Below are 12,272 nucleotides of genomic sequence, written 5' to 3'. Positions count from 1 at the left end.
TTTGCAATTTCATAGAAAACAATATCTTGACAACGAGTTATTTTTGCAAACAAAAAACTCACTCAGAAAACCAAATAAATAAATAAACAAGTGAGGATATTAAAAGGTTTTTCATGAAGGAGAATCAGGCGAACATTGCGAATAGTTTCACATGAGCGAAGTACGAGATTAACTAATAGAAAATCACACACAAAATGACAGAGGCAACTTCAAGAGGCCTAACACACCTGATTTAAAACCATGAGTCACAAACTTGCCATTCAAGCTTAATTGCAATGGTGGTTACACTGAGGGTGAAGATTCAACTTAGCCTGAAACATCATGTATGGAATACCATGACACCCACTTCAATCTATAAACTAGGATCACCATGTGAAGACACTCAAAGAAAGCACCTTTCAAAGAGATGACTCATAATCAAGACAACTGTCACAAAGAAATTAATAGTAATTCATCTGCTTCTGCTGCTTCTGAGCATTCAATATAAAGCTCCTAAAGAGCTTGAATCTCTTGGTTAAGTGAATGCTGTTGCCACTCCTCTCGCTTAACAAAACCGGCATCCAAAAATTTGGCCACAAAAGCCCATAACCTATAAACATCCTCAAATGTGGACACAAAGCCTAGAGCTGCAGTCACAACTGGAATCTCCAAAGGGCGGTCGTGCTTGGTGGCGTTTGAAGCATGAGGAGGAGGAGGAGGAGTAGGGTCCACTTTACCTCCTGCCTCGTTGCCTCCACCCTCAGCACGTTTTTTCAACCGTGAACCCTGAATCAGGCCAACAAACTGTGTCTGCGTATTATGCCTTTTTGTAAGTTCACACTGTCCGTGAATCAACACAGATACGTTGACTGTCTGAGTTACCAAAGTCCTTGTGTGAATATTGAGTGAAGTTATTTGCGTTAGTTTCTTTTGCGTTTAAAAGGACCGATTGCAAACAAAATTAATACATTTTTCAGGAATGTTATCATAAAAATGTGACATTACTTGGATGTTATTTTGAGGATTATAAGAAGGGGATAAAGTGGCGTACAGCATGATCTGTCGAGCCTTCGGGATAGACAATGTTGCAAAGTGTGCCGAGACCCAACGAGATGTTGTTTTTATCAGCCAATCTCTGCACAAGCTCTGCTCTGATGGCTATGCCATTCAAGTCCAATAGATTGAATGCCAACGCTTGACCTCGGTCGAAGCGCACTTGCGGTCCGTAAATGTGCACCAGGTTCGTCTCCTGCGTCGGGTGTCGTAGTCTAAGAAGGGCGTTGATTAGCCAATTTATTAAGAATCTGTTTCACCAACCAAAACTAACATTGATGATAAACTCTAAACCAAACAAGCGGAGTGAGCTTGTTGCGAAAAATATAATAAATATAAAAATAAACTTGCAAGCGTCAAAACTGCACCCCGATTTCTGCAAACATCTTCAGAGGCAGAGTGCAAAGAGACAGCAGCATACAAGCTCTAATTCCCATGCATGACAAAAAAGTTGTAAATAAACTAAAGTACAAGAGTGAAATTCTTAACAAAACGGAGAATGCAGATAAAAGAAACCTTCAGGTTCTAAAGGAAGCTGCGAACATCTTCTGACCAAGTTTTAGATGTCCCCACCTTAGTCTAAGATTGGTTCTGTTAAGGCCCTGTGAATCGGCATGGTCTAAACCGCTGCACACCATAGGTCCTTCGTCAAGCATGTCAGCGTTGCTCGACTCCATGATTCTAAGGTCATCATCGAGGTACGTGGGGGATCCATCCTCTGACATTGCATATTGAGCTTCCCACAGGCTACTACCCTGCAAGTTCTTTCGGCAAATTTTAAAATCAAAAGATCTATCGTATAATCCCGTGAAATTGATAATGTGCAATATACAATATTGATATCAAGCGAATTGATTTGAACTTATTTTTTTCATCTCAACAGCTCAAATGACAGCTCAAATGCGTTGTCACATCTCAACGATCGTTGCTTCAGAAAGACTCACCTCGCCAGGGCTCCACGATTCCAAGCGCCGCCCATTTGCACCACTAGAACCTAGAAAATGGCTTGATCCATTGGACTCTTCTAGATCGGCAGCTGGCATTCTCTCTTCTCCGTAGAAACTATCTACATCTCTTCCCTCTCTTAATGCGTAATCATGGTTATCCCTGAACATTATGCTCGTCTCTAGTTTGTCAGTTTCTGACATTGCTCCAATTTTTTTCTCATTCATGTTTGTTTCCGGTTTATGATCAGACTCCTGTAAGCCTGGGTCGGCTCTGTTATCAAACTCATTGGTAGACTCAGACGGACTATGGAAAACAGGACTGCCAGTTGTATGTGACCCATTTCCACCTGCAAAATTTATTTACAATCAATAATTGCGATCAGTAATTGGTCAGAGCAGCAGGGAGCCAGACATCTCGTCACATGCATCGCCTAAAAGCTTAAAGCTGGTAACAATCAAACTGACAAATCCAAGTGTTGGGAGGATTGGACATGGTTTTAATTAACGATCACTTTCAACCAAATCTAAAGTCCGGTGCCACCATCGGGACGCATAATCTCGGATATAATAGGTATTGCATGAGTCTAACAAACAGTCTGTGTTTCGTATTAGCTGCACCAAAGCTGTGCAATTAATTTTAGCTCACTAGGTGGATTACCAAAACCGAATTTTATGAGAAGTGTCATGAGCGGGTTAGAGGAGGCTCTTACCAGTCTGGTTATCAAGGGCTCCTAGTGAAACTTCTGGGTGTGGAGGAGAGACGTCATATTCATCAGATTCTTCCTCCTGGATCTTACTCAGGAAGCGACTATTATCTTCCTCGGAGGGCAGAGCATCATCATGTATCCTCAAAACCCTGTCACCATCATACATAGTTTCTGTATTTGAATCTCTAGCGACATCAAAAGAGAACTCTTCCGTTTCCTGTGAGGAGTTTGCATCACGTCCTTTAATAGGAGCTGCAACATGTCCTTCAGATTTGTGCCATCTTCGAGTCAGTGGGAAGATGGGCTCCGAGGGTTCCTCCTCTATCTCACGGCTTCCAGATTCTGCGTTTCCAACTCAATAATCATATCTTTTCAAGATTCTGCTTTTTCTAACTCAATATTGCAACATGCACTATGACAATAAGAACTCAATTACAGAACGCGGGTTAGCTAGTTACTTGAGTCCATGCAGAATCAACATTACATATGAACTCGAAGCATTGTAGTGTCAGATATTGTTTTCTTTTTAAGCATGATTCTTGAGGAATGAGGCGCCTCATCAAGGCATAATGTAACTGCACACAGAATTCAGAAGGTCGATCAAGTGGACTATACCTCTTCCACAAAAAACATCTCGATGGCCAAAATCCTCGTCATTTCTCGCACTCCCTGTTCCACGGTAGCTTTCTCCATGCAACCGATCATCCCACTCATCTTCATTCTCGGAGGGATGAGAAGTTCGCCCAGAAGCATCATCAAATCCTGCAATGTTCATTTCTCTACCAGAAGCTGTGATCCTGTCAAAAATGGCCTCTCTTACGCTGTCTACATAAAATTGGCTCATTGGACCAGAAAAAGCACTCACAGGTTCTACATAATCAGCTGCATCCAAATACTCCTCCGCATCCATCTCATGAATGTCAGGCAACCGCTCCGGATCTTCTAGTTGTTCCTCACCTCCCGCCAGTTGTACATTCGACATTGCTGACGGAAGTATTCGAACCATTCCCACACTCCGTGCACTATCTGAATTATGTAGACCTTGAATAATAGAATTATGTATGAATAAACATCCAAAGCCTGTTGGATCAGCCCCAAAAACCTGAAACAAATTAAGACGATTGTTCAAAAGATCAAAATTGAACTGAGAACAACATGACACTGTGAGCACCACAAACCCGCTAAACCCCTTCGTGTCATAACATGAGGAAGATGTCAACTGTGTCTAAAGTTAGAAAATCTTATGAGAAGAGTAATGAAATAGAAGAGTAGAAGACGTCAAACGAGCCGTGAGGAAATCGACTAAGATTCTTTCTGTTGCCTCTCTTAGACGATGAACACAAGTCGTTTAAAACATACCTTATAAAATGACGTGACTACAAATTCGGGGCGAAATAAAGAAAGGGCAAGCGAATCCATATCCTTGGGAGCTAACGCAGAGGCATCCAATAAAACATGCCACTTGTTAGCTTGTGCATGAGACATCCATTGGTACGAATACTTTGCCCCTGTGACCCTAGACTGAACGGGAAAAACAAAAAGTCCCTTAGCAGTTTGATCCTTCTTCTTTTTCTTGTCCTGTAGCTTATATTTCAAATCAGCAGCAGCTACTTTTAGGTTTGGCCACTTGAATGATGCGTTCAAGGTCTTAGCCCGATTTTCCTTAGCTGTCTCAACCATGGAACTAACAGCGTCACTCTCGTAATCATAGACTGTCAACAATCTGTTATTCACGTGAAAGGGGTAGGACTCGGCCAGCAACTTGTATGCCGTTACCCGGCTTGCTGTGAAAACCATGCTGTAATCCGAATCACTCAAATTCATATAATTCATGATTCTTTTTTTCATGTAAGCTTCCACTGTGCCTTGTGCTGTCCCGTAAAGTGCGTGAGTTGGAAGACTGGCAGAGATGTAAGCCAGGTTAAATAAAGAACTCTCTCTTTGAAACACCTGAACACAAACAAGATTATGCTCGGTCTTTGAAATGATGTTTGGGAACAAGATCCGTTAATGTCACTCGATGTAGAAAATATTACGATTATAATCACCCAAGATTAAACGGGCTCACTTCAAAAACTGGTTTACACAATCTCTGCGAGTCTACCTTCAAACAGTAAACAACTTCAACTGTGGGTGGGCAGAATCGATCAATTACAAGGTGACCCACCTGCTGCCAATGCGAGAAAAGGCCAAATCCACTGTAATCAAAGCACGCATGCTCCCTCTCAGCCAAATGTCCATATTCGCGCTCCCGGAGCCGATCCACCGCAACAGTTTCAGAAAACCTAGGATACATCTGCTTGAAACTCTTGTAGGAAACTTCGAGCGAAGGAAGGTTCTCTAAATTACTGTAAGATTCTTGGGTTCCAAGCCCCTGAGTGGTCACCTTAAGAAATTCTTTCCGTGCACCAATCCTTCCACTGTGTGATGTACCCCTTTTCGAAGAATTGTTAGTGACCTTGGCACGTGATGAGGACTTATTGTGCAATGGAGGGCCGCCATTCAGAGCCTTTGGATCCTTCCGAGTTTGGATTTGGAAAGGATTCCGTAAGCTTAGCATGGTTCTCTTGTCACTCCCTCTGTGAGCATCTTCATCCGCCGCCGAACTCCGACAAACCTTGAGAAACATCAGACAAGATGACTCACAAAAATGGAAGCAACTGTCGTTATTAATAATATGATTTTGACTCCATGTGAGGTCTCTGCCTCTCTTCGTCTCGCATTAGCCTCAGCAAGGAAGCGACGCTTGCTGGTGTCTACACTGAGGCATCCCCCTCGCCCCCACCCCCCAAATAAAAAAGGACGCTGACCAGGTTGGCTGGACGTTGAAACAGTAGTAACAGTTCGTGCAACCACGCTCTAGGTGCTCACAGGGGCAAAAGGCGCACTGAGAAGGAAGAGAATTCTTGGAAACTCAGGCGCTGCAGACTTTGACATGTAACCGTAACCAAGGATGGATAAATGTTCACCTATAATGTGTAAAAACCTGTAGCTTGACCCAGTCCCCTTCAAAAACTAGAGACGTCTATTTTAATAAGAACTGGCCACATAATGTCGAGCAACGAGTGCAAACTTGACTCAAAATATTTTCTTGAAGGCCCTGGGTGGTATGGGTCTGTTGGTGAAGAGAATCGTCTAAATTTGGAGCTTCTCATACGAAGCAGACTGTGGGGTTTCGACGAAGGAATTTCTGAATGAAGCAACAAAACGACACGATGAGATCTCGCATTCAATCTGTTGAGATTTTTCGCAGTATGAATGGCAGAAAGATGACGCCACTAAGGTAACGACTCTCTTCTGGAAGTTCACTGCCGATTACGGCATTCGGTAACTTAATACTTGCATGAGAAAGGAGAGCTTGGGAGAGAAGTGAGTTTGGCAGGCCACTTCAAAAGAGGGAAAGGGAGGCTGCGGAAATTCATGGAACGTGTCCAGATGGACACAAAAGCTTTGAGCAACCTCACTTGCAATACTAAAAACAGAAAAGTTCTCGAGGAGGACAGGAGCTTAAATTGGACAGACCTCCTACAAATCTTATTCCACGTCTCCGCAGGGTCAAGCGCCCTACACGCACACTATCTTGCCCAGGACTTGACTACTATTTAGGTGAGAGGACCGAAGAGAAGAACTCCAAAGCGCACAAGCACTCGAACGCCCTTTCTAATGAAGCCCAGCAAAGCGAAGCTTCGATCACTGCGCTAAGCTAAGCGACAACCAGTGACTCAGCTAAGTCAGTGCTGTTGTTGACACAAGCAACATTTTTTTATTGCTTAAAGATGCATAGGTGTGCTGCTACCTGATTGCTACTCTCTTACAGACTGAGTATCAAACTTGAAGCATCAACATTGGCGATCTGCGCATTTGAATCTTCAAAAAGCTCGTACGTAAAGCTTGACAAGTAGAGTCGTTTCTGCCATGAGGTGATTTGGTGCTCCAGCAGTTTGATGTCAGCGGTCACGCAGAAAAAAAGTACCAAGGGAACTAATGCACAAAAACCTTGACGATCATTTTTTTTAGTGTTCACAAGTACTCGGGCAATGGAGAATTATTATTATTTATTTATTTTTTTTGTTTTTCTTTTGGCTTGGAGAAGCTCTAGAAGAAGGGGAACACTTGAGAAACTAAGCAGCGATGGTGTTGCTACTACGAATTTGGAAGACTGGAATACACCTTGGTATTTCCGACAAGCGCGAAAAGTGAAACCTATCTGGAAGACAAACTTCGGGAGGCTGTCAGACCCAAACTACATTTTTTTTTCTCGTCCCGACCACTTTAAGTAGCCAAGTGTCGACTCTTGCGGCTAAAAATTTGTACCCGCCATCAACAATTGGGCCTCAAAACGGAAATACATAACACAGAACATGTCACACCCGCGGGTCGAGGCAATTCAACACAAATCGCCGGCGGGAAGGAAGCAACAAACAGAAAAAGCGGATTTGAACCAAAAACCCACTTCCATCAATATTTCGGCTTCTTCTCCTTGTCATCGACGGCAATTGCTGCGACCAAATTTGCAGGAACGCTGCATAAAATTCTGTCCAGTTGACCGAATCAATTCATAATAACTCACGTGCAACCGAGCTCTAACTCAGGGCCCACACCCCAAATACACCCCCAGACACACACACTCTCACCCTTCATTTTTTTTTTCCTGTATCTCCTTATCTGTCTGTCTGTCTACCTGCCTACCTGACTCTGCAGCTGGTCCACTGTAAGCTTTACTGGAATTCCACAGAAATAATAGAATTACTCTTCTGCATGTGGCGCAGCCGCCTGTCACATGACACACGACCAGCAAAGTCCACTAGAAACAGTGCAACGACGACCGACCCCAGCCCCACTGTGCAAAGGGAGCGATCGTGCGAGGTACGTGAGGGATGGCAAATGGCTCGTGTTCGTTTTCTCTCACTCGAACTCGCGCTCTCTCTCGAACTCGCTCGCTGGCTGCCTCAGAGGCAAATCAATTGCTACATAACTTGCAGGAAAGAAACGCTGATGAGCGCGATTGGGGCAGCAAACTCGATTGATGGATGAAGGGATCGATTGGAAGGCAGCTGGGACCCAAGGCGCGGCGTGATTTGGTGCATATAGGCCGCCATGCAATTCTCGGTTGGGTTGAAAATTCTCGATCGGGGGAGGGGGGGGGGGATTTTGTAGCACCGGAGATGGCGTTGGGCGCCCCTGCGATCTGGGTCCGAATCCAGCTGGTCCCCAGACCCCCATCGAGGTCGTGGCAGACCAGCCCCTCCTGATTCCGTGGTACCCCCTTTCCCGCGCTCCGACGGGGTCGTGATCCCATGACCGCTGCCCCCCCCCCCCCCCCCCCCCCCAGATCTTCGAAATTCTTGCTCCCTGTCCCACCCTTTTGTTACGAGGGACCAACACTGATGACTTCCGCCCTTTGAAGCCTCATGTGACAAAAATATATAATAATAAAATAAAATAAAATAATTCAGAAATCTGTTAGCGTCGAACTTTGTACTCTACTAAGTCAGAATAATTTTAAAATAAATAAATAAAGAAATAAAATTCATTGTTACATTGTACTTTTGAACTTTTGGTTAAGTTCATTAGTAACATTAATTAAATAAATCCTTTGTAGAATATTATTCTTAAGCAAAAAAAATTATGAACAGCCAAATTATTTATTTATGTAAGTAACAATTTTTAGGAGAATAAAAACTGATGCAAATCTTACTCATTTTTTTATATATATTTATTTATGCTATTCTATATTGACTATAATAACAAATACATAATAAGATGAAAAAGTAATAATTTAGGGAAATAGGTTTTCTTTTGCTTTATGGCAAACCAGGTTTCAGGTTTAAGATTTAGGGTTTAGAACCATTATGGCAGAATTATAGTCATTAAAGAAAACCTTTTCTTTATAGTATTTCATTGCAAAAAACAAAATTGCACATCATTTTTGGAAAGTTTATTGCAATTGTAAATATTTCAAGTTTGAAATTAGCAACTCTTCAAAATGTTGCTTTTGCAGATATAATTTTTCAAAGATAGTTGTAGAGCAATGAGCAATTGAAGTCAAAAAAAGTGGTGTGTCACATTGCTTACCAACAGTTAAAGCAAGCAAAAAATGAAATTGTTCTCCTATTTGTAAACACTTTCAGATATGTTCCTCTGTTTGAAAATTCCCCTATTAATAATACAGAAATAGAAAAATTACAAAAAAAATCATTATTTTCTAGAAATCTATGAAATCTAATTTAAAATCATATATGTAATTATCAACATAATTTAAAATGAATTGTTGAATCTATATATCTATATATATATATATATATATATAAGCTATAAATTCTAATCATGTAGTTGTGGTGGAGTTTGTTACTTCACTTATTTAACATCATTATATATCTAGTAATGTTTTGCAAAGCAAGGGCCTGAAAGAATTTACTAGTATGTATGTAACAACAACAAGAACAATAACATAAACTGTTAACAAGAGATTTGATTGTCGTTGTAAAAGTTAAGGTAACAGCTTATGTCGATTTGAGTCCAAATATTTAAAAAGATATATTCACGCAAACAGCGTCTCTATTCAAAATTGGATGTTAAAATAGAAAACAACTAATTACATATGAAATAGCTAATTTTGTACTAAAAATCTATACCTACGTCTACGAGCTTTTTCTTAGCCCATCTACCATGCTTGCTCATTTTCTTGTCAACCATTTGTAAAACACGTTTCTAATTCTGATGCTATACTTCAGTTTGATTGTAGAATCTTTATCTTGATGTTGATGAAACCGACACAATCTCTCTCTCTTACAACATTCAATTTGTTAAAAACTCAATTCAGATCCACGTTCTTAGTAAATTGGATGTTATTAGAGAGATTGATGTCCCCGATCGGAACTTTCTGGCTGCTCCAGATGATGAGCATGGGCCCAAAGCTTCGTTTGATCGACGCTTATACAACGTGAGTGCAGCAGAGCCATGTCGATGGCGAGGTGGGTTTCGGCGCTGGCGAGAACGAGATGCGTGCAGATGGCTCGAAATTCGACTGTTACTACTTGAGGGACGTTGGCAACTTGGTGGGATAAGTAGCCGTTGCGCATTGTGATTGTCAGCTTCTCTAACGTGTTACCGATGAGGAGTCTCTGACCGGCAGGGTTGTCCTTGTCCGCGTCCACATTGAATTTTGCTTGTATGTGAGGCACATGATATTGGCAGCAGAATAGGGTTTCAGGACATCTCTGCAGAGGCTACTTTGATGCTCTCTGGTTGCGAGGCGCGTGTCGTTGAAGAGCTGATGATCAGATTACAGTGGCGTTGTCTGGGTTCGAGTGCTGAGGAAGATGTGTAAGAATTTGCTGCTAGTCGTAGCGATAGCAACTACTCATTAAGGTTGGTTATGGGTCCCTTGCGGATGCCCGAACAGAACTATAGTGGCCAACCCTAACGTATTTCAACCGATTTCGAGCCATGCAGGTAAGGAGTTGTGGATGCTGGCAATTGGTCTGTTGCAACTCTTAATTCGGTTTAAAATCCCGCCAAAAGAAGCCTGGGACGGTTATGTACTGAGCTCTCAATGATAGCTAAAGACGATTGCTGCTCAGTTTGGTTACTTCACACAATCGAACGAAGTGAGTTTCTCTGTCAGATAACTGTACTCCTATTAGATCACAGTTGGACGTCACTTCAATGCTTCTCTTGTTATAGGATAGAGACAATCCAAGGAATGCAATGGTCGATCCAATCTTTAACCGACGTCAGCGACCCCGGAGTGTCCCACCTCACAGTCTTGAGCACATCAGTTGACTTGAATTTATCAGCAGTGTGGGACTGTGAGTGGTCTAGGACCCTTGCTATGCTGATGCTACTAATGATTCGTCATCTCTGTCAGGATAGTTCGGCAATAACAGCTCAGAGAAACCGATTTGTCTCCTGGCTGGAGACAGGCTACTTCCCCGAACTCCAAATGATCATATAATTCCAGCTTCCTGGGGTATTATATGATACAAGGTGTTTGTCATGTCTCGACTCCAAGAAGGAGAAGAAGAAAGAGAATAACAGCGAAGGTTGATAATTACTGACAACTGCTCAAAGATTTGGACGCTGGAACAAATGTTCTGCTTGTGTGAACAAAAGATGTGAAGATTCCAGGCCCTTGTCTCCGCGACAGGATTCAATACAGCGCCTGGATTCATCTAGAAACTTCACTCGCACAGAGTTCTCTGGCCGGAATCCTTTCATTAGGCCCTCTTGAAGTACATAAACATCAAGATTCAAGACTGATACTCATGCTAACAATCCAACTCCAAAAATCCACACGCATACACCCAAGAACATGCTGACTTGAAGCTTATGATGCACAAGCTCCTGATCAAGCTCGATAAGTTATCGGATAAGGAAGCCTATGGATAACTTTAGCCAAACCTTGCGAGCAGATCAGTTTCACAGGATCCAGAGAAGTGTCGATTTCACGTGTGATGTGCAAGCTACGCAGTCTCGCTACCCTAACCCTACTGCCCAGTGATTGCAGTCGCACTCGCGCTAGGTGGTAGCTCCTGCTTACCAAGGATATGCTCTTCGCCATCGCTGGATAAGCCTCATATCGCACAGCTACAAACATCAAGCAAAGTATAGCACAACTACTGAAGTAATGCCCGTAACCTGAGAGCCTCCTTGCATGCTATAGAATACGCAAAGTATTCTGCCTCTGTAGATGAAGTCGCCGTGAGAGTTTGCCTAATTGATTTCCAAGAAAACTAGTCCTCCCGCAAGGTTAAGAGATACCGATTAGTCAATTTCTTATCCTGATGATCCTGTTGGAAATGAACAAAGCACCTTTCTTCTCTCTGTGTTATATTCATCAGGAGGTATGAATGGACAGAGTTCGTCTATATAGCGAGGACAAACTTCAGTAAACGAAAGTCTAACTGCACTGAAAAACCATTAGAGCCACTACGAGGCAGTACATTGAATCGCAATTGCGTATAAGCGAGAACTTGTATCTTCTCGAAATAAAGCTTATTGTTTACATGGTGTCAGAGCGAATCTTGAGTCCTGACGGGAGGCCAGGTTCTGCGAGCTTTATATGAGAATCTCACAAGAGTAAACGATCACACTTCAGAGATCAACAGCGTAGTATTGTTGAGAGTACTGACAGCTAATTCTTCTCGCATTGTGATCACAGCTGGCCGCAGATTATCTCGAGAGGCTAGGCTAGCAGTCATCATAGAATATGGAAGACCGCCTTGATCTGACGGTGGGTGAGTCCAACAAGATCTAGGGGCTTACTAACTATCATGTTTGGAAAATGAAAATGAGGGTTATTTTTAGAAGTGAGAACCTATGGAAAGCCGTAGAGAGATCAATCTCAACCTTTCTACTTATATGTGAGATAAAATAAGCTTCCACTAGTTGGAAATTTATTTTAATTCTCAACAAGTGAATTAATTATATAAATTTTAGAATTTATAGTTCTTGTTTAATCCAGATTAATTCTCTCTTTAACCTCATTAAATCACCCAAGTAGTCAAGCAAAATTCACACTTACAATGATAAGTCACTAAAAAATTCCATGTAATTAAAAATCATTGTTAATATTATTTTATTT

The 12,272-nt window shown here is 42.1% G+C and overlaps 1 protein-coding gene and 2 long non-coding RNA genes across 5 annotated transcripts; 2 read left to right on the top strand and 1 right to left on the bottom strand.

Moving 5' to 3' along the window:
• Positions 1–231: 231 nt before the first annotated feature.
• On the bottom strand, positions 232–7,788 carry LOC112292364 (uncharacterized). Of its 3 annotated transcripts, none has more exons than XM_024540759.3 (8): positions 4,854–7,788; positions 4,046–4,636; positions 3,302–3,788; positions 2,690–3,028; positions 1,977–2,326; positions 1,606–1,787; positions 1,031–1,283; positions 232–783 (listed from the first exon to the last, which is right to left on the bottom strand). In XM_024540759.3, the coding sequence occupies exons 1-8, from the start codon at positions 5,313–5,315 to the stop codon at positions 493–495; spliced, it is 2,955 nt and encodes a 984-aa protein (XP_024396527.1). In that variant the 5' UTR covers positions 5,316–7,788; the 3' UTR covers positions 232–492. The 3 variants fall into 3 exon arrangements, with proteins under 3 accessions (XP_024396527.1, XP_090112062.1, XP_090112063.1); XM_090255936.1 differs by having other exon boundaries at positions 232–765; XM_090255937.1 differs by having other exon boundaries at positions 1,031–1,247.
• LOC149989992 (uncharacterized) lies at positions 1,082–2,361 on the top strand. The gene is made up of 3 exons (XR_016506408.1): positions 1,082–1,219; positions 1,538–1,730; positions 1,916–2,361. It is a non-coding gene; the product is annotated as an uncharacterized LOC149989992 (long non-coding RNA).
• Positions 7,789–9,218: 1,430 nt separating the features above from the next.
• Positions 9,219–11,693, top strand: LOC112280712 (uncharacterized). Its single transcript, XR_002969382.3, has 2 exons — positions 9,219–10,296; positions 10,557–11,693. It is a non-coding gene; the product is annotated as an uncharacterized LOC112280712 (long non-coding RNA).
• The last annotated feature ends 579 nt before the right edge of the window (positions 11,694–12,272 follow it).

This window comes from Physcomitrium patens, chromosome 1 (genome assembly GCF_059467195.1).
Source record: "Physcomitrium patens ecotype Gransden chromosome 1, ASM5946719v1, whole genome shotgun sequence".
Taxonomy (NCBI): domain Eukaryota; kingdom Viridiplantae; phylum Streptophyta; class Bryopsida; order Funariales; family Funariaceae; genus Physcomitrium; species Physcomitrium patens.
This window is presented reverse-complemented; position numbering and strand designations above follow the sequence as displayed.